At 36.9% G+C, this 27,181-nt stretch overlaps 1 protein-coding gene across 2 annotated transcripts in view; it reads right to left on the reverse strand.

Annotated features, from left to right (window-relative positions):
- Positions 1–1,063: 1,063 nt before the first annotated feature.
- The window catches only part of LYPD6B (LY6/PLAUR domain containing 6B), a 55,223-nt gene continuing 29,105 nt past the window's right edge, over positions 1,064–27,181 (reverse strand). The window contains exons 1-5 of one of the 2 annotated variants that reach the window (XM_062578942.1): positions 9,376–9,427; positions 7,930–8,080; positions 6,710–6,808; positions 5,201–5,331; positions 1,064–2,747 (exon numbers count right to left, since the gene is read on the reverse strand). In XM_062578942.1, the coding sequence (XP_062434926.1) occupies positions 2,583–2,747; positions 5,201–5,331; positions 6,710–6,808; positions 7,930–8,044 (510 nt within the window). In that variant the 5' untranslated portion in view covers positions 8,045–8,080; positions 9,376–9,427 and the 3' untranslated portion in view covers positions 1,064–2,582. Of the gene's footprint in view, positions 2,748–5,200; positions 5,332–6,709; positions 6,809–7,929; positions 8,081–9,375; positions 9,428–27,181 lie in introns of those variants that run through there. The other variant, XM_062578943.1, reaches the window with a different exon arrangement.

Genomic DNA, 27,181 nt, shown 5'->3' on the forward strand with positions numbered 1-27,181 from the left:
CCCATTTCCTGGACAGCACTGCAGGGTCTCCCTGGCGCTCCTGAACGCTTTGAAAAGGCATTTGTACTGTAAACAAACGTCAGTGCTTAGATTATTATAAAGTATTTACAGTAAACTCATTTAAGACCATAAGCAATCTTAAGGCCTTGTTAAGACTGCAATAATTATTCCCAGAAACAATTACTGGAGCACCTAGTGCTGGAGGCAAAAACAGAAGAAAATATCATAGACCTTAAATGTGGAAGACAACTTGCTTTCACTTTACTATGGAATTTCCCTTTAACCAGAAAGAAAACCTGGCATTATTCCACAGCAAAAACCATCCAAGAATCCTATAGATCATAAAACAAAAAGATGATGTTTAGTGATGAAAAATATTGAATAATCTTAATTAGGTCTGTTACTCTGTATGACGCCAAGATTAACGCTGCAGACATGTTACCTTGGGATGATCTTTGAATAAAGGAAAAAATTTCTTCAGAACATCTTCAGCCACTTGGCCAGCAGGACTGCACAGCAGTGGCCATCACAACCCAGAGCCTAAAAAATCTTGATTTAGGCAGAAAAGATTTTCTCGTATTGGCAAGAAAAAAGCATTTCCATCCAACTTTTAGAACTGTGCAATTGCCTGTCATCAAACCACAGGCTAATTTCTAGACATATTTAAATATTCTAAAAATAATATGTTGCAATTTTAGAATGTGATCGAAACTATGAACATTTCAAAATCAGTATTTTCACTAGTTTAGTGACTTAAAATAGCTAATATTTAAGTCAATATTTATGTAACAAAAAATTTTCCCAATTTCTAGGGCTATTTGAATTTTTCAGAGATCAGTTTTGAATCTCCTTTTAAGAGTAAGTTTTAATGATTTCTCCTCTCTGAAAAATATGTTGACAATTTATGATAATTTTTTAAGTAACTCATTTAAGAAGAGAAAAAGACATTTTGTTTAAACAAAGAAACAAAATGAATTGCTATTCTTCAACCTTGCTAGGTCAGATCTTCAGCTATACTGCAATATATTAGAGTTGTCAGATCAAGTCTCTGAAAAAGGCAGGGAGATGGAAAACACAGTCACACAAATAGGAACACCTGGAATTTGTTAGGATATAAAGTCACATTAAAACCATCCTGAGAAACATCAAACAACGTCAGTGCCTGCTGACCTCCACAATTAAGGGGGTTTGCACTCCAAACAGTTTAAGGTGAACTATTAACAAAGTAGCCAACATGCACAGGGTAAGTGTGACCTATTACAGACTGTATTTAGGTCAATCTGTCAAAAGTCCTGAAATGTACTGTACTGCACTACAGGGGGTAAAGTGAGAGTTCAGACAAGCAGCTCACATATGCAGGTCTGCAGCACAGAACTGGCAAAGGAAAGAGTTTTCAGTACATCTAACAGTAACTAAACTCTATCTGTCAAATTTGCAGCTGTTCCATCTAGTTGACAAAGTCATCAAATTTGTAGCTGTTCCACGCAGCTGACAAAGTCATCTAAATTACAAAGAGCCAAAGTCAAACTAGGCAAATAAACCACATTAAACCCCCTCTGAAGCAGAATCTTGGCCCAAACTTTTCAGATGTGATAAACTAGACAAAAGTGATATCCAGAGTTCTAGGATATCCAAAAGCGCTGAGTGCTTACAATGTAAAGATCCCTCAAGGGCAACAACATTTCTGATAGTCTTCTGCTAACAAAGAGTAGATTTTTCCTTATTTACATCAAATGCCTATTTATAATTTTTATAATACAGTAATGCCTTGACTGTAGTTACAATTTAAAAGTCATGGTATTACCAACACTTTAAATATATCACAAGGATGAAGATTCTGGAGCTGAGGAGATGAGCAGCTAAGGTGGGACTCTATTACAAGCAAACCATCTTCCTGAGGGAGGGAGAAATAAGAATTCTGACCTAGGTGATCTTTAGACAGAAATTTCGCATAATTTCACATTACTTTATAATCTGAGGGTATGACAATGTTTTACAGAAAAGATACAGTTTAAAAATTATTTTCTATTATTTCCAATAGATATGACAGCTCTGATCAAAACAGAAAAAAATCTCATATATGTACTCTATGAAAGCCATAACTAAAGATGAGCTTATATATACCTGTAGATCAAGACAAGACACTCCATGTTATTTACACACAGTGAAAAATAGTTTATAACCAGTTTCCATCAAGACACTTGCTGGCACATGGTCCATCAGAAGTCCCCTTTCATTTCACACAATGAAGTGATTGTCTGCAGACACTTCTTTTCTCTGTTCAAGAAAGACGCCAAGTGTATGTGAATTTTCACCATAAAACAGTGAACTATAAGAACTTAAAAGTTCACTGTGCTGCCTAATCACTAGCAGTTTCTTTTAAATACTGCAAGCCATTTGAAGTATTTTCACTAACATATCCAGCAACTTCATGATGTACACTTGTCTTCCCACTGGTTTCTTAAATTCTTACGTAAATTGAGAAGTAGTTCTGATTTCACCTTGCACATCCTGAAGACAGCTTCTTATGAGTCCATGGAAAGGCAAACCCTCTCAAGCAGATGTAACAGGAGGATGCTGCATTAGGACAACAGAATCATCATGACTGATGCAAGCAATGCAGTATTGACTGTCCACCTGCTGCCATCTGACGTTTTCCGTGCATGCAATACAGCAAAAACTGCATTTGTGTGATTGGTTGGTATTTCTACATTGCAAATCATACCTTCACAGCAAGAAACACATTCCTGTTGAGAAAAAAACAGATCACTGGACATAGGCTAATTCGGCAGTGGTTTTTTGAGCTGTATGTTCTTTCAACTGATTGCAGAAGCTACAACTAAATACACTAATCACTTACACCTGGCAGCCACAACCCAGGTCAGCAGATAGAGCTTATCAGTTACAACACCTCTTCCAAAATCATGCAGCATGGTGTTCTGACAGTAGCTCATCACCCAGGGTGGTCACTGGGTTTCAAAACTGGGACATGATATGGCACATTATAGAAAATAAAGAAAGCTTTCCACGCCTTTCCCATTCTAACACATTAACTACAAGCACATTTGAATGTTTTGAGTTTCAGCTTTTTAAACTAAAATATTCTGACTGTAAAACCTCTGTTCCCGTTTATTCTTCCTCTCAAGCTTTTGTATTCAGTGTAGCCTTGCATGCTTAACTTCAGACCTCCTTTTTATCAGTTTCTAGTGCCACAGAACCATTGACAAAGCTCATTTTCAGGAGGGACTCTTAACAGTAATTTTCTTTATTTAATATTCCTTACTGGAAAAGCCAGGAGAATGTCATTTTTCCTGTTAAACAAATGAACAAAAGTTCTTATAAGATAAAATATAGCATAAGACAAACGCTGCATCATCACTTCCTACCCTCAATCCATCAAAACCTGTTGAAATCAGTGAAAATCTGCTCAGATAACATTCAAATCATTTATATTTTAACATGTGTTGTCTGCTTCTTCTTAGGTATCTGAAATCTTTCATATTAAAAATAATTCCAACCTAAAAATTTTAGGAAAACATTGATATTTAAAAATTCTCTCAGTACTATGTAACATTGCAGAACTACTCTATACAATCTCTTTGCAAAAACATAAAAAAAATTAGACTGCATTAATCCTCAAAATATTTTAGCAGTATATTTTAAAACCAAAAAAAATCTTAAATGGTTTAGGACAGAAAAAGTGACTTACGTGCATTTCTACAATTGTGAAGAATTTTAGGAGAAAGATCAAACATATCAATTTATCAAAATAGAATTTTTTGGCAGAACATATTAGCTTCATAGAAATTCTCTCAAGGTAAGGATAGAAGTTCTAGAAAAAGCTCAAGAGTTTTGCAAAGTGAATAGGAAGACAGATTTATCCGGGAGATTGGCAATCAGAACCTCTGTTACAAAATGAGACAGCCAGGTTACAGTCCTTACTCACAGAGTTCACCCTACGAACAGTACAGAACTGCTCCAAAAAGACCAGCTGAGGCAGACATTTATGACTTCCTCCTGTGCCAAAGAAATGGCACCAGGGTGCTGCCTGCCTGCTAGTGGCACTGCCTTGCTTTTTCTCCGTGAAAGTTTCCAACGACATTGGCTTCATAGGTTGGTAAATTGAGAAGTTTTTTAAAAAAAGAAAGTTCAGAAAGTTTTATGCTACAGAAAACTACTTTTTACCTAACTTTAGATTTTTGCCAACTAGTTCTTGTGAACTACAGGATTTTTTTTAGTATTTTATGAATTTCCATTTGGAAATTTTTCTCCTCAGATAAAAGGCACCACAAATTTGGCTTCCATCTTTTACAGTTTATTTGGCATGGCTCTTTGTATCATAAAATTTCCTTTTAGCACAACAGTTCTTTTTTTGGCGCTACTACAGAATGAAACAGAGTATGTTCCAAGCCTCTTGCCAGCCTTGCTCTTTTTTCATGACTTACCACTAAGGAAATCAATTCTCTGATAAAGACAGTCAAGCATGACTACAGCCACCAAAGTCTTTTTGGAGCCAGAAGCAGAAAAGGAAACCCACTGCTCTACGAGGAGGCTACCTGATTATGGAAGACAACCAATCTGTAGTGTGAATTCCAGTATTTCAGCAAATAGGCCATCAGAAACTTTACAGAAACTTTTACATAGCAAACCAAGGCTATATGTGCAAATCCCACCTGAGAGGGCCAGAGTCCTAGTTTTCTGTCTTGGAACAAAGTAACTCAACCACATGTTGCACAAAAATGTGACCTTCATGGACAATTACAGCCTTGCTTTATGTACTGTGTAATGTTATCCAAGCTATGTTATCCAGAGACATGACTGGAGTACTTCACTCCCTCACCGGCTTGCCCAAGCACTGACTGATGCAGCTGTAGCACCACAAGCACCAGCAGCACCCAGAAGCCAAAGCTCATACATCAGATTCACACCGCAATGTCCCTGAAAGCTCAGATGTTTCCTTACAAGCTGCTGTTACATCATTGACTGTACCACAGCAATACAAATAGGAAAGTAGGAAGAAGGGGGTAGCCACGCTTCCCTGGAGAAATTTGATTTCTATAGTATCTCTTGGTACATCCTCTTCAAGCTCAGCAGGAGTTTCAACCATATGAAAAACAAATATGGAAATGGAGATGGAGAACCTTAAAACTATTTTTTTTTTTTTTTTTTTTTGCAAATAATGCAAAATAAGAATGCTTACTCTATGACTACTTTCCCTGTGATGGTGACAGCCTACAAAATGGCATTCATCTCCAGTAGCACATTTTTTGGTGACTGATATACTCTTCCCATGGTCTGTGAAGAGATGAATGGTCAAACAGTACCGAGTACCTATGAAATAAATCAAAAAAAGGTTTATTTTCATAGAATACGAGTTCTATCGAGTTCAAAAATTTCACAAAATTTCACAAAATATTCTTATAAAAATAGGATTTGTCCAGGCTGTATAATGCTATTTTTCAACTTGATCAAAATCCCATTCATTAAGTAATTAATCAGGGGTGAAATCTAAGGTTAATTGCCCCTTCAAACCACCAGAAAGGCTGCTGGCATATAAACTACTTACTAGCACTATAATCTACACATCTTTCACTCTCCACTTCTCTCTTTTTTTTCCCCACCTTCTTGTTTTTTTTTATTTTAGACATATTTCCTCATTCCTATAGTTCCTTTCTTCCCCTTTCCCACTGTTCTTATTTTGAATATCACTGCAAAGAAAAAAGAGCAAGCGTATTTCTACTGCTTTCTATGTTCCCATCCTTCTCTCATACAAGTACAGTCCGTAGTCACTTTAAGCCTTGCTGCTCATAAGCAAGACTATAACCTAGATGGACTGCTATCCCTTGGGATGGTATCCAGGTGGAGGAGGACCACAAGGACAAGAAGACAGTTCTTAAATTTGGTAACAATTCACTTACAATTACTTCTTAGAAAGCACAAGGCAAACCTGTGTCAACAACCATTATCTCAATACCTATGTTAACTCTGAAAGAGATGCCATTTTTGGTATATTAAACTTCAATAAGTTGAACTTTATAATGATCTGATGCAAAATTGAAGAATCAAATATTCTAGAAAAGCACAAGATCAGTAAAAGGAACTGATCATGAAACCCTTGTGAAAGAGTTCAAATTTTCAGCCCTGTCCTAGTCTCAAACAAGTTATTTATGGCGTTGAGAGCAAATACAAAGCAGAGTAACACTGGAATGTGAGCATGAGAACATAAGGAACTGCAAACGCAATCTCATAAAAACCAGATCATGTTTCTTTACAAAAGCAAGTAAAATGTATTTGTACATGTATTTACACAGCTTAATGATACTTTTAGAATAACTTCACTTATAGATACATAAAGAGACAAGATTAGAAGATAAATGTGAGAAGGAGTTGTATTTGAATTAGTGTCTAAGTTCAGCTTCTATATTTTCCAGTTAGTGTGTGGATGTCACTAGACGGCTTTTACCTATTCCTATAGATACCTATATCTATACACATATGAACATAAGAAGATTGCACTTTTGCTTTGCACACTGAAATGATCAGTCACCTCTGTAGAAATCATATGACTCACTATTAGTAATTATATAACTAAGGGCATCACTGTGTTGGTATGTTAATCCTATTCAGTTAGAGTTGTACAAGACGACTGAGTCAGGGAGAAACAAGTATTAACCGCCATAAAGAATCTCCTTAGTACAGACACACTTACTTTCAGGACACCATCTATCTTCTGCCCATCTGTTACAGTTGTAATTGTCCACTGCATTATCACAGGTAAAGCACTTAAAACTGTTTGGAAATGGAGTAGCTTTAAAAGTATTAAAATATAGTAAGTTTGCAAATATAAAAAGTTCAAATATTCAAAATAATACTGTAGTGCTTGCGCACACACCTGCTTACAAAAACTTACCTATATGTACATATTTTCAATGCTACATCACTGTTAGATAAATAAAAGCTATGACATAAGTTTTATAGAAAGCTTTTACATTTTAAGTTATTTTTGCTATACCTGAACTTCAAAACATCTCCTCTTCTTTTCATTCTCTCACAAACTGAAATATTATTTAAGTAATGATGGCAGAGAAAGGAAAGAGAGAACATCTTACATATATGCACATGATAATAGATTCACATGTATGTCTGTTCAGTACAAAAACACAATCTACATTCAAATGGCTTTTGATTCCTTCGATAAAACAACTACGTCTTAAAAAACAGCTTCAGATATTGATTGCCAACTTTAAGAAGTTACTGACAAAGGGATCAAAAAGGCTATTGTGAAAGCTTATTTACATTATATGCATATATAAATGGTTTAAGATACAAGGTCCCCTAGAGATTCCTCTGTACGTATTATACCAAGCTGTCCTGACTGTTTTAATCATATAGCAAGAAAATCTTCTCCACTTCAGTGAGGAGAGAGAATACTTCAGATGCTAGATAAGAGGCAAAAATATGATGCTATTAGTGACAACTGACTTCACAGGTCTCACAGGGTTTTTAATTACCTTCAGTCTGAATCAACTGCATACAGCACACCTATTCTTTCCTCTACAAAAAAGTCAGCAAGATAAAAGACAAACACATCTGTTCTGTATTATTTATAAGAAATCCACTGCATAATTTGCTCTGTAGGAAGTCATTTCAGAGACAGAAAAGTACAATAAAAGCATTCAAAATGTGAAAACTAATGCACTGATGCACTCTTAATGTAGCAATGCATGCAATTGTTTGTTTTCACTTAGTCAACTTATAAAATCTTAAAAAATAAAACTTCCAAGGGTTGAAAAGCAAAAGTTTTGTTTTAAATTTTGCATCCCTTATGTTTGAAAATGCTCTACTACAAACCCCCTAAAACCACAGGGCAATTGAGTAAAATGTTAAGCTACAATTGCTTACATAAGAAAAACGTAACTGTCTACTTACGGTCTAGTGGAGGTCTCACATTATAGAAGTTGATGTTCTCAGATGAAACCCAGTTCCAGGAAAGGATGAAAAACTGAAGAAAAGCTCCGATCAGCATGTGACAGAGTAACAGCATGCTGAATATTACTGTACAGAAACAAAATTCTTAGGCCTAGGAAGGAAAGGGAGAACATCATTAAGTGGAAACCACAGAGAACTGAGCATGTGGAACAATAAAGTTCCTATGAACTTCTGAAATCTGGAAAATTCAATCCCTAGATCTACACTCTGAAGAATGCTACTGCAAGCAAGCCTATCTCATTAACAATGATGAACCACTCAAAGCTGAGCAGTTACTGCCTTCTGCTGGCCAAGATCCTGTACAAAGCAGCTACATTTCCACAAACACTAAAGTTAACTTTTTAAAATCTATTTGTCCTTCTGAGCAATGCCAATCTTACAGATTGCTTTTAAGCATTCATGATAACCAACACCGAAACACAGCTCCTTTATTTCCTACCTGAAATGTAGTCAGGATTACAATACCATTGAAGTAAAAATGCAGACAAATGTCATTTTTTAACACTGACAACCTAAAGGAACTCAAGACTAATTCCTTAACTGATATAGAACAATGTATGTCATTGACTTCAGATAAGCTAATACATCATCCAAACCGTAAGTGTACTTTTCAGTGGTTTGTCATTAAAGATCATGAGCTTTTTAGCTTTTTTTAGTTTTTTTTTTTTAAAAGAGGGATACCAAGGAAATGCCACAGAAGGTGCCTGGTGACAATGCACACACGGTGGAGTATTCCAAAACAAAACATTCAGAGAGCCGAGAGATGCATTCTGGGCATACTTTGTACATTTCTTTGGGGCCCTCTGTGTCCTTTGCAGTAAAGCTTTATAGGGAAGACTAATCCATGAACGTTCTGATCAATTTTGATGTTTAGATTACACACATGCACACATGTATATACAGCAAAACGCAGTGATACTGCACCTAACTCTGATATTTTAAGAGTAGGATCACATTAAATGACACTCCGCCCATGTAAATTCCCAGCAGCGGGAACAAGTTCGAGTGGAGAGCCATGTTCAACCAGACACGGCACTCGGAGGTGACAAGTGAATTCACTTGGCATTCGGAAGTCTCTCTGCAGACACGTGCACAGGGCCATGCAGATATATGCTATGCATGCTTGGCAAGTTCTGAAGACATCCAAACACTAAACTGAAAATGATTTTCACAAAACAAGGGTAGAGAAATCAGAGGACTTCTTTCTTTTTTCTCTTTTTCAATAAAGACAAAAAAAAGTATTTGAAAAACTTTTTTGCCAACAAACCAATCAACTGAAAATTTAACTTTATGCATTGAGAGGTTTGCAATCCTCATGAGGATTTCTTTTATAAATCATGCTTTTTAAAATGTATTTCAGTGGCTATTGAGACTGCCACAGCATACCTCTACTTACAGTGCACCTCCAAGACTATTTTCTGTATACGTCCTAGATTTCTTCTGACCTTAGTCCAAGATCTAAAGAAGGATTATGAAAAAGAGTAATGCGAAAACAAATAGCAACCAATCATTATAATTCTGTCCAGAAGAAAATAACTAGCTCAAATAACGTATGATCTTATTTATATTGAAAATAAAGATATACAGCCAACCACACTTCCACACTTCTAGCTTTCTAAGAAAGTATCAAAAAAAGTACTGGAGCTATACAGTGTGGCTCTGCCTTTTTGAGTACCATCCTAATACAGATCTACAGATTTCTCCCTTCCTGTGACACACTAGTATCATAAAAGACAAATGACAGACAAAAGCAAAAGCAGTGAGATTATTCAGTCCTCTCATAAGGATAATCTTACTCCTTCTGTAAACACAAAAACCTTATTCAGGAAATGAGCCGGGGGAACCAGATTATACCAGATGAACGTGTATTTCTCACTCTGCATATGTTTATCAAAACTATTAACAAATGCTCAGATGAAAATAGAAGCACACATCAGCAGCAAGGTATTCTGAGAGAGCAAAGATTATTATCAACTTCCAGATTAGAGGTTAATAACAAGGTATGAGCTAAACAAATTCCCCTTAGTTCATTCCTTACTGAAACTGGAAAAAAAGGCGTTGGTCTAGTCCCTTAACACCCCAACAAAATCCATAGTTATTCTAAAATGTAGTTACAGTTCTTTCTGATTAAGCCTGAGTGTTTACATGGTAATATTCTGCAACATTAAATACAGACTGTTTATAAACCACTTGACTTGTCTCCGCCTAGCCTACACACCCAAGATGCATTTCAAATGTGTTCTTAGCTTTAGTGCTTTTTAAAATTTGTTGAGACGCACAAGCCCACGCATCATGACCTGCTGCTTTGCTGCTGACAAGCTAACCAAGGCCATTCTCTATCACAGAGCTATTGCACAGGCTCCAAAGCCTACCCACAACCTTTTAATATTTTCCAAGACGGATTAGTAGAATATGGTATTATCCATGATAGAAAAAAAGGAAAAGAAAGAAAGGAAGATGCAGTGGAAGAAAAGACAAGAAGTGGAAGAAGAGACAAATGATGAACGATCCAGTACTATTCAACTTAATTTCTCCTTCCTTTAGCATTCTTAGCTTAACAGTTTATGTTAGAGACAACATCTCTCTCCTCAAGTTCCTTCTATTTTACACAAAGTTTAATTTACATGAAGTTTATTTTATACTATTTTATACTATCATGCCTTAAAGCTATACTATTTATCCTCTGTATCTAAGATTCTTTAGATCAATTTTTGCTCACAGAATAGGCTTTTACGTCAGTGTCAATAGGTGAGAGAGCTTCCAAGTGACAAATTTCTTATTTTCTTTGTGCACAATAATCCTGCATATTACTCCAGCTAACACTTTTACTTTAAGACATTTTGGATCAGGTTTCAATGCTCCACTCAAGGAAAGGAATCACTACATGGCACCAAAACTCTTTAATATCTCAACTGTTACTATGGATGAGCAAAGTTACAGTCAATATAACTACAGAATGTCCTAGGTAGTGGAAACAATAAAGAATTTCCTACAAAAATTCTTTATTATTTCCTACAAAAATATACTTTCCATGAAAAGAGCCACCTAAAAGCACCCTAACAACTAAAGATGCCCGAAGGCCCATGTGGGAGCTCTTCCTCTCCCACCTAAATGAGAATTCTCATGCATATTCTGATATAGTGATTTAAAAACCAAACATACCAAAACATGGGAGAATACAAAACCTAATTAGACACAATTGAATTAGCCAGGTGTTTTATAATTCCCCTTTTTTTTCATATGTAGAAGACACATCCTCCCTGTCATTCTATTTAAATGTTGCCCTTTCCTGTTTTTTCCCATAGGTATCTCCTGTCATCCATTGTTGGAGTCAAAATATGGAACAGTGAAATGTTTGGTCTGATTCAGTACAGCCATTCTTACATTCAGTCCATTCATCCCACAGAAGGGGATTAAAGCTGTATTTAATAAAGAATTGTACTGTATGGAGCCCTGTTTTCCTACCTGCCTCTGCCCAGCCGTTTAACTCGGAGGACGACAGCTGACAGAGCATGTCACAGCCATCAGCACAATACTAAAATAAGCCTGCTCCAAAGCTACTGCTACCTGTGCCAGGATAAACTGGCCACCAAACCCCGGGGGAGACTGATAAAATTTTTGATACCATCTCATTCTCTGCATCCTTTGCAAGGACAGCAATAAACGTCTGTATATACAGAATGAGTGCTTTGCTCAAAAATAAGAACAGATGCATATTTGATTTTATTATAAACAAAATAAGACAAAAAGGGACCCGCAGATGCTATGTGGAGCTGAAAATAAAGCAACTCCTATACAATAAAAACAACTCCTCTGATGGAAGGTGATACTAGTTTTCAGAGGCACATGTTCTTGCTGCTAATTTGCTTACTCTTGTGTTCCCTGAAAACCACAGATGAAAGTTTCCATCCACTCCAATAGGAGCATCGGGCTCTCAATGTCCACAGCCTGCAATGAGCCTTTTTGACTGCACTACAAGAAGAGTCTTTTTTGTGCATCCAATGTCAACATCCTTCTTTTTGGTCCCCTTGCAAAATAGCTCTATTTACGTTCTTCGAATACCACAAAAAGAAGTTACTTTTAATCGGTAAAGCCAGTTTCAATCAAATGATTGCAAATTTCAGTGCATCTCACGCAGGTCAATGGCAGCTAGTTCTTCTATATTTACGCTGTAGGAAGTTGGAGTATTGAATCACTTCAATGCAGAACAGTTGCAAAGTTTATTTCCTTAACACGTATTTTCTGTAATTTCTACAAGAGGTTGAGAAAACCTTGCCTTTATAGGGAAAACTGGTCTGTAACTTGATCTGATGCACCTGGAGAGCAAATAAAAAGCACAATTACACTTGTGCCAGCTTTCTACCAGTTCAAGCCTGCTTCCCTCCCCCAAGTTCCTATTGCTTTCCCCAGAGTAGCTCACGCCACATGGAAAATTTTAGAGAATATAATACAAAAAAAAAGTGTAGTCCTCAGTTAGTGTGAAACAGCCAATTGACCTCACGATTTACTGTAGTCAAAAGCGTCCTTGTTTAATAACAAGGCCTATAAATAATGAATGCTGTTTGACATAGTCTTACTTACACAGCTGCACCAAAGGTCATTTTCAAACAGAACAGCAAAATGCTGAAATAGCAAAAAAACTGGCTTTCATATCTTACCCCAAATCTTTAAAATGCATATTTTCTCCATAGTTTCATAAAAAAATTATCCAGTAGCATGAGAAAACATTTAATTAAGAGCAATTAAGAACTCTCATTAGTGAAAGAAAAAACTGTCACAATACAGAAGATTACCTTCTCGCAGACAAGAGAAAACAAGGAATCACAGTTTTCGTGGGGCAAGGGAAAAAGGCCCAAGAGCGAAGGACTGTTGACAGAAGCTTTATAAACAACTTTTATAAATAACATTTCAAGAAAGTCTTGAGGAAGATAATGACTGAAACAATACATTCCAGGTTTTAAACTTTATTTGCAGTGTGTAACTGAACAGAGGGAAGCAGTGTGCTTGATTTCTGATTTTAATAGAATTCAAGTCTGTCTGCATTGTTTTTCCTCGCAGACTCCGCGGAGGATTAGCAGATTTAACATCAGATACGGAATGCAAATAAAACTTCCTCCTGCCATTTAGTAAGCAATTTTCAGGTGCTATTAGATAACTGTAAATGCTTACATGAAGCTTATTAAATACCTCTTGAAGTCATAAGAGTTAGAAACACATGGGGGAAAGGTATGTATGTTAAGGGCTGAAAAAACTGTAACCAATACTTGACAGTCATGAGGTATTCCCCCCAACAAATCAAAAAGGCACTTTGACATATCTAATGCAAGGAAAACAGCTCTTCGGCTTCTCCATTTCCCTTTTTCTTAGATAAACGTTGCCATTCTCATGTTTTCCTCCAGAGACTGTTTAATTTGATCTGCAAGTCACAATTCGTCCCACTTCAAAACTCAGCAGGTGAATAAATGGATGGAAAGGAATAAGAGAAAACTTTTTCCTTTTTCTTGGGAAATAGGTAAAGTACACTTAGAATAGAAGAGGAAATGCTTTCAAGGATTAAAAATAACACACTCTATCACAGATCTGCTCAAAAAGTAAAACTATTTCTTATACAAGCTCTATCTTTTACCTGCTAAGCTGCAATTTCTAGTTTCTGTTCTGTTTTTTTTCCCTGATGACATGTTAGTGTTAGTCCAATATAACATAGGAAAACAGTTTTTACATTACACTGAAACATCTGCAACTAACAAAACTGACAGAATAAAATTTAAACTATTAATATTATTTTAAAAAAGATTTCTTAATCTTCACCCATGTTACACTTAACCATGCCTGGAATTAAATTTGGTGGTAATTGCAAGAAATTACAGGGTTCTTTATCTAAGAAACTCTTATAAAAATAAAACATGTCGACATCTGGTAATGACACCACCATTTAGCTTGGGGTATTATGCTGGCATGGGAAGTCCTGAAGCAAACCAATTGCGAGACACACACAGGTAGGTGTCTGAACGTTGACTATCCAATATACACAACAGCAACAATTTTTGAAAGAATTAACGTATGATTAACATGATAAATCTGAAAAGTCCAATTAAAATGAATTATTTGCAAGAATAAAGCATGTATTTGTTTTTATGCTTGTACAAAAAAAGTTCTATGGAATGAAAATTGCATTACATGATGATACATCTCATTCCTTTTATAGTCAAAACTGCTTCACAAAGACTAGTCTTGAGCATTGTAATTCATTTTTACCTTCAAAATTCCTGATCATCTTTGAAAAATCATTTATTCTGAGAGAGTCATTTATTAATGAGAGCTAAGTTTCCTATTCCCTTCTGCAAGGATAGAATTTCCTCAAGTAATTGCACTGTGTCAAAGCTATGGATGAACGAAAGATTTACACTTCAGTTTGTAACAACTTCTACGTACCTGTATCACATACATAATGGTTTTAAGTCTCTCTCCCCTATCTCTGCAAGACTGGAAATAGGAACTTTTGTGAAAAGAGATCACAGGAATAAGCAGCCTTTTTTCTGTCTGGCTGAAAAAAATCAGAGGAAAGGATTCATCTACACTTTTAAAACTGCTTCCACCTTTTAATATAATATATACATATATATATATTTCCTACCTACTTCTGCATTTGACATTCCCCTAACTTCACAAATCTTAAAATTGACAACATTTAAAATATTAACAAGATTATGCTTTTGTCAGTTATCTCATTTACCCATTTTAATAAGATTGGCACTATAGGAGTCCAAAGTATTAATACATACTAAAGCTGATTTAACATTTTAGGCTTTTTGATGACTTCTTGCATCCAAGTACTTCTGTAAAAATCAGTTTGAAATATTGATTTTACACTGTCTACAGTGTATCAGAAACATTATTAACTAGTCAGTCCTCAGTACCAACGGTGAGATGGGGGCAAACAAACCCACCTCTCTGTACATGCACTACTGGGACCCCAGTTTACTGATTAACAGTGTAACAGATCATTAATCACACTGTCTCTGATTACACTTCTCCAAACTTTTTTTTTTTTTTTTTTTTTTTTGGGGGGGGGGAGAGGGTACAAAAACCTCTTCTACATTATTCTTCCACACTTCTAAAGCAGATGCTTTCAGTCACTGAAAATCGACCTAGTATCTTAGTAATTCCTGATATTCTGCCTTACCCTACAAAGGTTACAAGCATCTCAAGCAAACAGTCTTGCAGATGTAGTTCTCAGCTCAAATCATGCATTTCCCTCTGGTTTTCTCTTTAAAGTCTCAGACTACTGTAGGCCTGAAGCAACGGATAGTCCAAGTATCACTTTTTAAATTAGAAATGAAAACTTTTGTTTGAGGAATTAATGCAGGAAAGATAATGCTGACCCCATTTCCAAAATGAGGTTTTCTGTTTGCAATACTCTCATTTCTGCAACTCCTCTTATTTGAAAATTCACTCTTATTATTTGCCACCACCTCTGGCTTCTTCATTATTATCAAGAACAGGTATCCTTTTTTTAATAACATTTTTTGTTAACATTTTTCACTACAGAGTCACTACCCTTTTTTAAAGTTTGAACTGGAACAGGCCATAAGACAGGGAGCCCTGCGCTTCCATCGCCAGGCTTTTGTGTCGGGAGAGGGACAGGCTAGCCCCTTCACTCCTTGCAGCTTTAGCTCCTGCTTAGCTCCATTGTTTTCTCAATTCAGTAAAAGCACTAAATATAAATATAAATGAACCATTAGCTCAGCTGGTTAGAGCATGGTGTTGCTAATGCCAAGATTGTGGGTTCAATCCCCATACAGTGCTATGCTGAGCGTTGGACTAGATGGTCTCCAGAGGTCCCTTCCAACCTTACCAGTCTATGATTTCTATGATACGGAATAGTCTCATCCTTAGCTTAGTAGCATATTAGTATTGGAAGGAAAGTTAGCAAGTCTATTGCCTGTATAAATCCAACATCAATACCTGTTTTATTACCAAAAGGACATAATCCGTACACACAGCAGAAGACACCACAACTGTATGTGTAATTCATGTCTTCGCTCTGAAGAAACTAAGCTAACATGCTGGCTTTCTCTAGAGCAAGCTCTCCCTTTCCCCGACACACATTTCCCATTTCTCAGCTGTTTCATTTTTCCCTCTGTCTTCACCATGATGGTATCAAGGCAGCAAAATTTTCTCACTTCCTAGAGGAGGTACCTAAGAATTCCTGCTTGCTCTGCTTCCTCCTCACAAACTAGAAAAAAAAATGAGCCAGCCTATACAGTTCCTCATCTAGACACCTACAAAAAGTGGCTCTGCTAGTAATGGAAAAGCCTTCTATTAGGAGTGCTCATAGTAAGATACTGTTTCATCTGCAGTATTTGTTTCAATGTTAAGAACTCACTTTCACCATACATCTTTGTGGAAAAAGCTTTTCCTTCTTTGGAGATTGAGGCATCATGAGAACTCTTCCATACAGGAAGAGAAAAACTGAGTAATCTACAACTTCACTTAACTTTGGATTCTTGGAGGGTATTGAGACTCTATAACTGAGGCATAAAAAAGTAGGATCATGCCTCCCATCTCCAAGTTTCTCAACAACAAATGCAGCTACTACAAGTCTCAAAGAGAAAAAAAGTTGGGTTTTTTTTGGTTTTTTTTTTTTTTTTTTTTTTTTTTTTTTTTTTTTTTTTAAGAGTCACTATGACTATTTAAGCCTTAGTCAGGTTATGTATTTTCGAAAATTTGGCAGCTTCGACTTGCAAGAATCTTTCTTCAGGTATAATTTACAAGTACTCTGAATTCCCTTATAAATTATTTTCCAAACAAAGACTCACAACTATAAATCATGTTATTTTCACTCCTCATAATATGGACTTTGGATTTTGGGCCTAGATTTGAGCTGAACTTTATTTTTCTATGAACCTGTAAGTCAAAATTGTATACTACAGCTGCCTATGGGAAAACAATATAAATAAGTGCAGAAAGGCAGAATGTATTACTTATCACCTTAACAGAGTATTATAAATCACTATTTCAATCACCTTGAGTTTTGGCAAATAAAACAGCCTAAGTGATTCATCAATTAGTTATTATCCTTTCTGCCATTTACTTTTAAGTGAAATCAAACAAAATTCTTGTCAAAAAATGCAGCCCCAGCCTTGTTAAGTTTATAATTAATTAAAGGGACTGAACAGCTTTTATGCAATACTATCCCAGTTCTCCCCGGTATTCTCCAAGCACAGTAAGGCTGTGCTTCTACCTTCACATCTCTGAAGTCCTGCTCTCTAAGAATAAATTATCTTTCGCTTCTGAATATGCCTACAGAGCAAGGACAGGCTTGTACTTTTGAAAGTCCAATGCCTGATAAAGTCTCACTGCTTATTCCTTTAATTCAAGTCAATGCAATAAAAACAAAAAATAGGAAGTAGTTTATAATCTCACCCAAAAGATAATTTTCATCCAATTAAAAGAGCAATAGGAAGAGACAGAGAGCACATTCCAGCTCTGCATCTATCTGCCCTAAAGACAACAACATATTCTCGAATTTAACAAACTGAAAGCACTGTAACAAGTACGTTAGCAATGCCTCTGTATGGTGAAATACATTTACTATATAAATTGCCTGCAATGTGCAGGACTAAATTCAGCAAATTGAAATTGGCAATTTTTGTTTCCTCCATTTCCTATTTACAAACGAAGAGCAACGATAAACAGGAAAGCACTATCAGTAGGAAAAATATTTCTTAGATTACTAAACCCCAAAAATCCCTGTCAGCTAAAGGCAACCCTGTATAAAAATGTAAAATTAAGGACTGTATTTTAGAAGTGAATGAGGTTTCTGGTTCTGAAATCTGCATCCCATCCGTGGTTTTGCATGAGAATTCCTTCAGATATTTATGAACTGATATGGGTGAACTACTCACAAAGTCAAGAGCCAGATGTTCTGTCTGCCTTTTTCTGTTTCAGATCCTCCCATGCATTCCCACATAGCCTGCTAATTCTCCCTTTCAGATAGGGGCAGACACCCAACACTGCACCCACTGCAGAAAACTAACTTCTTTGACTATAAAGTTTACTAGCTAGAACACATATAAAATACTATGTGCAAACCATGCAACATATGCACACGTAAGGGTTTCAAAATAGGTGCACAATTCAACATAAAGGACAAATTATTTATTGTAGCTGTTTAGTATGCTTCTTACACACTGTAGGCCAGTTCCAAAAACTATCAGATGCCATTTGAGCAAGCTATCCCTATAAATGAACACAGATGAAAACTTACCTTGCTACTATTTCGCTCTAAACAGAAGGTAATTCACTAGGGGAAAAAAGAAATCTTATTCCTTTTGTGTCTGCAAGCTTGCTTGCTAACTCACAATCAAAGGTATCATGGACTTTTTTATAAGGATATTCAGAGTCTTGCAGAAGTTATTTGTATAACATTGGGTATATTTCAGGCACATATGTCATCATTAAATTAATGATAGAGTAAGCTAGACATAAAGACACAAGGAAAAAATACACTGGTAAGGAAAAACAACACTAGTAAGAAAAATAATGTAACATCTTTTGACAAAAAATATTCCAAACTTTTATTATTTAACTCCTCAGTTTTACATTTTTTCACCAGGCTATACAAGTTTTCCTCAGTACTTGCAAAAATTATGCAGAAAGTACAAGAAGCAGCAGTATAATGGAACACTAATGTTAGGCTGTTTCATTTTGTAGGATTTTATAGCATTTGGGATAATTTAATTATTGTCTCTTTGGATGGACAACACAAAAGTATTTCAACATGTCTTTCAATACTTTCTCCTAATGGAAGAGTGCATGAGATTTTTCACTTCATTTTTCTGAAGCTAGATACGACATTTTTTAACATTTTAACATTTCTGATGTCAGACTTCTTCTCTGTAAACAAGGATATGTTTCATTTAGCTATTTCCATTGTGAGATGGTTCTTTCTTTTTCTTTCTCTTTTCTTTTTTTCTTTTCTTTCTTTCTTTCTTTTTTTTTTTTTTTTGAAACAGGAGTTATGACATTCTCCTTTTTTCCCCATAATGAGATGTTTTAGGACTAAAGAACATAACGGCTCACAGCAGTAATTCCTCCTGTAAGTATTCCTCCTTTCTGACAATCTGCAACCCAGACACTTCCTAGGGCAGAGACAGTAACAGAATTCTTGGTGTTCAATTGCCTTGACAGTCTGCCCATAGATTAATCCAGTCACTTTACAAACTCATCTAGAATTTGGACACCACAACATCCTAAGGTAATAAATTGCAAAATACATTTCTGTACCTTTTGAAAAAGTACTTCCTTTTGTTTGTTTTAGATCAGTTGTCTTTCATTTTATGGCATCCAGTTGTTACACTGTGTGAAATGTGAGTAACTTTCCCTACTTCCTTTAACCACCTTCTCATGATTTCATAGACCACTGCCACATCCCTCATTCAGCTGTCTCCTTTTCTTAGCTGAAAAGCATGAACATTTTTCATAGGAAGTTGAAGACCTTTGTTTATCTTTATTGTCCTCTGCACAGTTTTTGGTTCATAATATATAATCTGAAATCAAGGGAGATGCAAGATCAGCCCTAAACAAAGCCTGGGTATGTTTTAAGGATATATATGAGCATACACATATTTTGTGCTGTACACTTGAGCAGATCACACTTCATATCTAAAGTGAAAAAAAAATTGTTTCTTTACTGTTTACAATATACTAAATTTCCATTTTTTCTACACTCATTTTCACCTGCGGCGTTATATAACATAGGGCACTCAATATATCACTCATCCATAGTTTAGAAATGTATCTTCTAGGGGTTAAATGACTGCAAAACTTGCCAAAGTTGCTCAGTACTTGATTAAGTCCTACTTACTCAACCAGCATTTCCTCAAAATGTGTCCTCGGACCGTCAACGTGGGGAATGAAGAGTTTCAGAGTCAAACTCAGAGTTTATGACTTTCATTCTCATCCTGATACTTCTAATATGATATTTGCACGGATGATGTAGAAATCGACGCAAACAGATAATCGGTTACATACTTCAAAGATCTGCAGGCATGTGTAAACAAAATAAGACCACAAATGAAACATTTCTAAACTCAAACTAATTAAGATTAGTTCTCAACTAATCTTAAGAAATAATTTGACAAGAGTCTCTCTATTGCAATGTTCAAAATCAGGTCCTGCCATTCCGAGGTTAGCAAAACTTTATCTGATAGCAAGAGGAAAGGCTCCTTGGCAGATAACATGAAGACATGCCCTTGCCAAACAACGGACGGAACAGCTAGCTCAGAGCAGCAGAGATCATCTCGTTTCACTTAAAAAATCTAATTCATTTTTTCAGTGTCATCTTAGAGGGTCTGAATTACTTCTGCCACAATACAAACTCCAAGGCAGGAAGATTCAGCAGACACATTTTAAATGCCTTGCCAATAGACCAATCCAAAAGAACTCACTCCAGTCTAATTTCACAGGTGTAAAAACTACCCAAACAGTAACCTGTTTCTATTGAGCCTAAGCTCTCTCAAACTGTTTTAAACAGTAACAAGGCACTATAACAGAAAAAAAAAATATTTTCCAACAAACTCACAAGTACGGCTATCTCCATAGGACAATCTGTCAGAAATATTGACCAAGAAATATATATATATGTATATATACACATATATATATATATATACATATGCATATATTTTAGACAAATCTTGGTACAAAATTACAACTCCTCCTTGCAAAACATAGACATATGAGTTCCCAAGATCTGAGACCCCGAAAATGGCAAAAAGGCTGCCCAGAAATCTTGAAACACCATGGAAAGCCCAGGCCTTAGTCCATTTTTCCAACACAAGAAAAATAATACCAAGACAATCACAAAAATCAGCATGTTTGACTAGTGCTTGAGGAGTTTGGGGTGGGAGGGGAGTTGTTTCTGGTTTGTCTGAGTCTTTCTACCTGCCTTTTACACTTTATCTTGCATCTCAGTATAATCCTCAGAAGAGAATTGTGAGCATTTGTCTTTTAGTTCTTTACTGGAGAGCTTCCAATAAACAAATAAACATGAGCTTCCAATAAACAAATTTAGCCACTCCATGTGGTAGCTTCAGCTGATCTATCTGGCAACCTTCAGATGCAGCTCAAACCCTAACAGAAACCAGTGCAAGCCCTGAACACTTGTGCAGCCTATGACTTTCCCCAGGGAGATGGCATTTGTCATGCCTCTCCAGTGCCCTGGCTGTTTCCCTGTCCATATCCCATCTCCCTGCACAAGGGGAGGTTCCCCACTGGCTTTCACAGCTGCTGCTACTGCAAAGTCAATCAAAACAGGAAGAAAGACAGGGGCAAAAAGCCCCACCACACCCCAGAGTACCCCTTTACTCCATTTTCCTCTGTGAGCACCATGCTGAAGGGAAAGGGATGGGAGGAGCACTTTTCCCAGCGTGCACGTGAAATCTCAAAAGCAGCGTGGAAGAGGTGTCCAACAGGTTTGGGGAAAAAAATGAGAAGTGCTAAGTGCGTATATTTCCCCTCCCTTCCAAAACCCCCACAAAAATTAAATGCTCAGTATACTGAAAAGTTTACCGTCCCAAAGCATTTTATGAAACTAAATTACACAGCAAATGGTAAGCTATCCCTTCCATGCTACCATGCAAATGCATAGGAAGCAATTAAGTTTATTACAGGAAAAAAGAAGTTCAACAGTCTTTTGAAATAAGAGAACTTTCCTGCTGCAGTTTTCCGTTCTCACTTACCTATCATGAATGAGCTTGAGTGACTGAAATGCCGCAGCAGAGAAAAGACAGACAGCCTACGCAGCAACCACCCTTAAGAGCAGCTGTCAAGGAGCCACCAGGGAGCCAGGAGCGCAGGGATGCTGCGCAGCCCTGCTGCCGCCTCCAGAGCGCTCACATAACTGCTTTCCAGCCAGATGCCATTCGGGCATGAGCTCAGGTAGTGGCCAAACTGCCCATCTCTACCTGGCAACTGGCATAAATCTCCAGATCCCACAGTTAAAGCACATTGACTGAAGACAGAGAAAAACAGCAACACTTCCGTATATTTTTCATGCTGGCATAGAGATTCAGGTCCCACAATCTCATTTCTCTTCTTTCCAGATGTTTTAATTCCTAATTAGTTCTTAGTTGATGTTTTAATTGTGTATTATTAGCATAAAGGGATGCCACATCATCAAAAGGTTCTCAAACATATTCCTGTTCACAGGAAGTATCTTTATACATTATCAGAGAAACCTAGCCATATACGCAATGTACTGGCAATGTACCAACAGAAGGGAACACAGGGACATGTCTCTAACAACTGTCATTGCTTGAAGGACAGAAATGTCACAACATGCATCTGGTCACTGCACTTCTGATGGAATCAAATTTCTTCTTTTAAAGCAGTTACTATTATACTGGTTGGTAGATGCAGTCATTCATCATGTACAAGTATCAGAGGGCAACTTAATGCAAAACAGCACACATGATTTGCCTGCACAACAGGTATAAATCTGTAACTTAATTAACATGATCTTAATAGAATTTAAACAGGCCATATGATCATACCAACTGATTAGCATGCATAAAAGGTGTTTGTTAAACAAAATCAATCAGCAGCTGAGAAGCTGCTGAGCAGAAAGGTGCTGAGAGGCAAAAAAATGTACAAAAGACAATGCAGGTTAGCAGAAGAGAGAAAGACTAAACACTTTGAACACGGACCAAGATAAAGCACACTACATAAAGGGATACTACTTTCCTCCTTCTTTGTCTCCTTGCCTGCATTTTCTCCCCAAAATCCTTAGTTTCTTTAGTGCTCTCTATCCAGTTAAAGAAACAAGAAGGGCAATCATCTGGATAATTATGCTATCTAGTTATGAGATATCTCACACATATTCATTCTGTCAATAGATTATTTATCATAAGCGTACTTCTGTTACAGCTGGAGGGATTGACTCCTCAAGATCACTTTTAAGGTGCTAGACCAGCCCCAGTGTTCAGTTTGTTCAGGATTACGAGCCTGCCAGCACACAAAGCGGTCCAGCAGAGTTCAGAGTTCCTGGTCTGCAGCAGGATAATATAGCACAGAAAAAGAGATCTAGTTCCTCTATCATTCAATTACTACAACCTAGAAACAACAAGCTGTTGTATTAGGCTTTGGGGATAACTGTAGCGAGATTTCCACAGTGACATTTTTTTCCAAACCCTCCTGCCACCAAAATATCAAGAAGATACAGTATACTGCATTTTCAAATGGAAAACAAGATTAAAGGTTAAATGCAAAGAAAACTTTTCACTCAGAAAACATTAAATGATGAATGACCTTCAGATTCTCCCAGGGCCAGGGAAGACTGCTGATCCACCCTGATCTTCTGACATACAAAAGGCTGCAGAAGAGGCTCTAACTCAAATGCCTAAGAGCATTATGCTAATTTGTAATTATTATCTCTGTGTCACTTCCTGCACTTGCCACACCACTGTGAATTACCTCCTTGATGTTTCATAGTTTCAAGTCTAGCAGTGCACCACCCCACACCCTTCATCTTGTAATTCTACCACAAGAAATGTGTATGTCTGTGCCTGACCTTTAATTTGCACTCTTTCTTTGCAGCCTTGACGAGTGGATTGCAAGTTTGAAGTAGAGTCAGATGACATCAAGCATGTAGTTAGGAAAACACTTGCAACAGATCTAACCACACACATACAACTCAACCCACATGCCTGGGGACAGAACTAAACATGTTTCCCTCACTAGACAGGTCTCTGATTTCTGTTATAAGGGACATCTGGTAGCTGCTGTTCTCATCACAGGTACAAAGAAGTGGCAATACCTTCACATTGCCTATTTATCATGGAAATTACATGCTTCTACCATCTCTTATGCAGAAGTCTAATAGCAATTCACAAAATAAACTACTCCCTGAAAACAAGAAAGCAGCAATAATTTCCCCCTAGCAAGCAAAGTACCAACTCCACATGCATCCCACAGTTTCCAGGACAAAGGTAGAGATAAAACTTGAAACCTATTCAAGGTTTTTTGCTCACATATCATATCTAGCATAAAGTCCTTAAAAAAAAATTCCCAATACGAACACTCATTAGCCCACTGAGTTTTCCAAAGAACTCAAAACCCAGTCAGCCAGCACGACAACAACAAATAACTATCATAAACACACGGTGAGTAATATTTTCAGCCTAAAAAGAAACTCTTCAGTCTAAAAGAGAATACGAAAGATTCTAAATTTTCTACATCAGGTAAAGTGTGAGAAAAAAAAACTGCAATGCATATTCTGCCCTATATACCATTCTAAGTATCCTTTTATTCCTACAAAAGGATTTCACACTGAATACAGTGGAGTGATACTACAACGGGGCAAAACTCCTCCAGCTCTTAATCTGACATTCTGTAAACACTATAAACTGCTATGGAAAGATAAAGCTCTCCATCAGCTGATGGTTGATACTGTTAACTTTTGACCCCATTTTGGCTAACTTACCCAATTTATGCATGAGGTTTTTACAGCTTAGGCCTCTTAAGAATAAAGCCATATTACTATTCATCTGGGGGGGGGGGGGGAAGATTGTGCATGTAGGAGAGTCAATCAAAGTTAAGAGATAAGGTAACATAAAGGACTAGTTAAGCTGAACCAAGAAAAGTTTTCTCAAAGCTGAGCAATCAGTAACTAGAGACAAGAAAATCATAATGAACTGCTATCCTCCTCTCCAGAATTGATTCCAAAACCAAGGATCATCCAGTATTATCATTATTTTTAAAAGTTATTTATAATAATAAGAAGCTAAGTACCCTCAAAAATCAATTAACCGGACTTACAGCAGAATATGAAGCAAGGAAGAATGACCATATTATTACTAGCCAAAGACTTGGAAGATGTAGGTCTAATTTTCTGTCTACTACAAACTTCTAGCATCTAAAGCAAGTTACCAGTCTTTTTCTCTTTTCATCATAAAAAATGATAATAACTGCATTCCTTAAAAATATTTAATCTTATACTCACCGTTTACAGACAGAATTGTTGCATCGTTGTAGCTATGACTGATTTTACTCTGAGCAATCACAAAGGAAGCAGGGTACATGAAACCCACAGCCAAATAGCAAACATCAGGGCCTATTCAAAATCTGCTACACAATTTAGTGTGATCACTTCTATTCCTTAAAGAACAGAAATAACCAGCCCTAATGCATACTGCAGAAAAAGAAAAAAAGGACTAAGCTGTCCACAGTTTACATACAGAAAAATGACGTATCAAGGTGTATTGCTACAGAACAGAAGCAAAAGTATCCAGTTGGTGATCACAGGGACCCAGATTTACAAACAGATATGCCCTTCCAACTAACCACAGCTGGCTGCTTGCCTTTAATAGCTAGTCACAGTTCACCACTGGTAGAAAATTCTATCAAAGCCAGTATCAGTCTCTTTCTCCATTTGTTCTCTGAGCTGCTCTACGTAAAAAAAATTTAAAATCTAAGTGGGGCATCCACCAGCTTGCCTCAGCTGTAACACACTGAGGGTATCCAACAACCTCAGCAAATGGAGTCAGAGAAGGCTGAAATACTGCACGCTTACATGCACATTCAAACATATACCCATGTTCACACAGAAATTTAAGGTAGACAGTTCCTATTAGCAGTTTGGCTTCCATTTTGCAGCTAAGAAATGAGTTTAGAGGTGAGCTTATCTAGCATAAAGTCCTTAAAAAAAATCCCAATATGAACACTCATTAGCCCACTGAGTTTTCCAAAGAACTCAAAACCCAGTCAGCCAGCACGACAACAACAAATAACTATCATAAACACATGGTGAGTAATATTTTCAGCCTAAAAAGAAACTCTTCAGTCTAAAAGAGAATACAAAAGATCAGAGGTGAGCTTCTGCATTTTTGCTCAGTGACATGCAGAGAAGAGCAGGAATGCACCAATGCCACTGACAGGAGCATCTTGTGGTCCCTGCCTGATACATTTGACAACCCGCCAGAAATCTCTGCCCCTGGAAGCTCTCCAGAAATAGGAGAACTACAGCAGACATGCCAGAAAGCTGGCCTCTCTTCAAACACTTGGAAGTGTGGGGTGGGAAAAAGAGGTGTGGAGAGATTAAAAAAAAAAAAAATCCCAACTTAATTATAAATATAGCTTTAAGAATCTCATCCACGTGAAAGCGCTCCTGCTTTGTATCAGGAATACCTCCAGGGAATAGAAAACACTTAGAATAATTCTCCTGCGAGTGGCTCTTAAGTGGCTGTACACATAAAGAGGACAAGGGAGTATCTCCTAGTAAGTGCTCCTTCAACAAACAGGCAGAATTATTAGTTATTTTGCTCAGCGTTGGAGGCCTGCAGTCCATATTGACATACTAGCCTAGCCCACAAGCAACTTCAGCCAATAAGGAGTAAATGACCCATAAAGCACTTTGTTGCTGTGCTGTCCCAATGTCCAAAAGCTTTCCCCTTCTTATGTGATTCTGAAATCAAGCCACTTGTGCTTTCTGGTGTCACTCCTCTCTTTCCCATATTCTCCTCACTCTCTCCTGCAGTCAGGTGCTATCTGTTCAGGTTCAGCCCTCTTAACCACTCCTCTAGGGAACAGGTGAGAGGAAGAAGCAGCAGTCAGGGCTGGAGGAGAAAGATGACTCAAGATGATGCTCCAGAGAGTATAAATCACAGCAACTCTAAAAGTTTCATCCAGCTGGAACAATTCTGTGAATACTCTGAAAGCTCACTCCATTTATTAAACAGAAAATATTTTAAAAATATTTATTATTCCATTCCTCTTAAAAAAGAAAAATCACTATCAGAGATTAGTTGAAGCTTCTCATTCTGCAAACAAAAATACTGTTTCCAACAAAAGACTAGCCAGTGGGCTCTAACTAGTGAACAAAAGTGATCTGTTACATAGACCTAACTACATAGGCTAGGATCTATACTTTTAGAATCATTTAGCTCTAAGTTTTAAATTTATATTACATATAAATTACGATTTTCTTAAGTATCAGTTAATGTTAACATTGAGTTAGTACAGACATTGATATACCAAAGGGGGAGGAAAAAAAATATGGTTTACTTCACTCTGAGAACTGTTATAAACTACACCAAGAACAAAAGCCCAAAATTAACTACAATTTCACAACCCAGAAGAAAGCTTTATTAGAAAAAAAATATCTTGAATCATAAACAACTGCTACTTGAGC

The sequence above is a fragment of the Rhea pennata genome, chromosome 6, assembly GCF_028389875.1.
Source record: "Rhea pennata isolate bPtePen1 chromosome 6, bPtePen1.pri, whole genome shotgun sequence".
Lineage (NCBI taxonomy): Eukaryota > Metazoa > Chordata > Aves > Rheiformes > Rheidae > Rhea > Rhea pennata.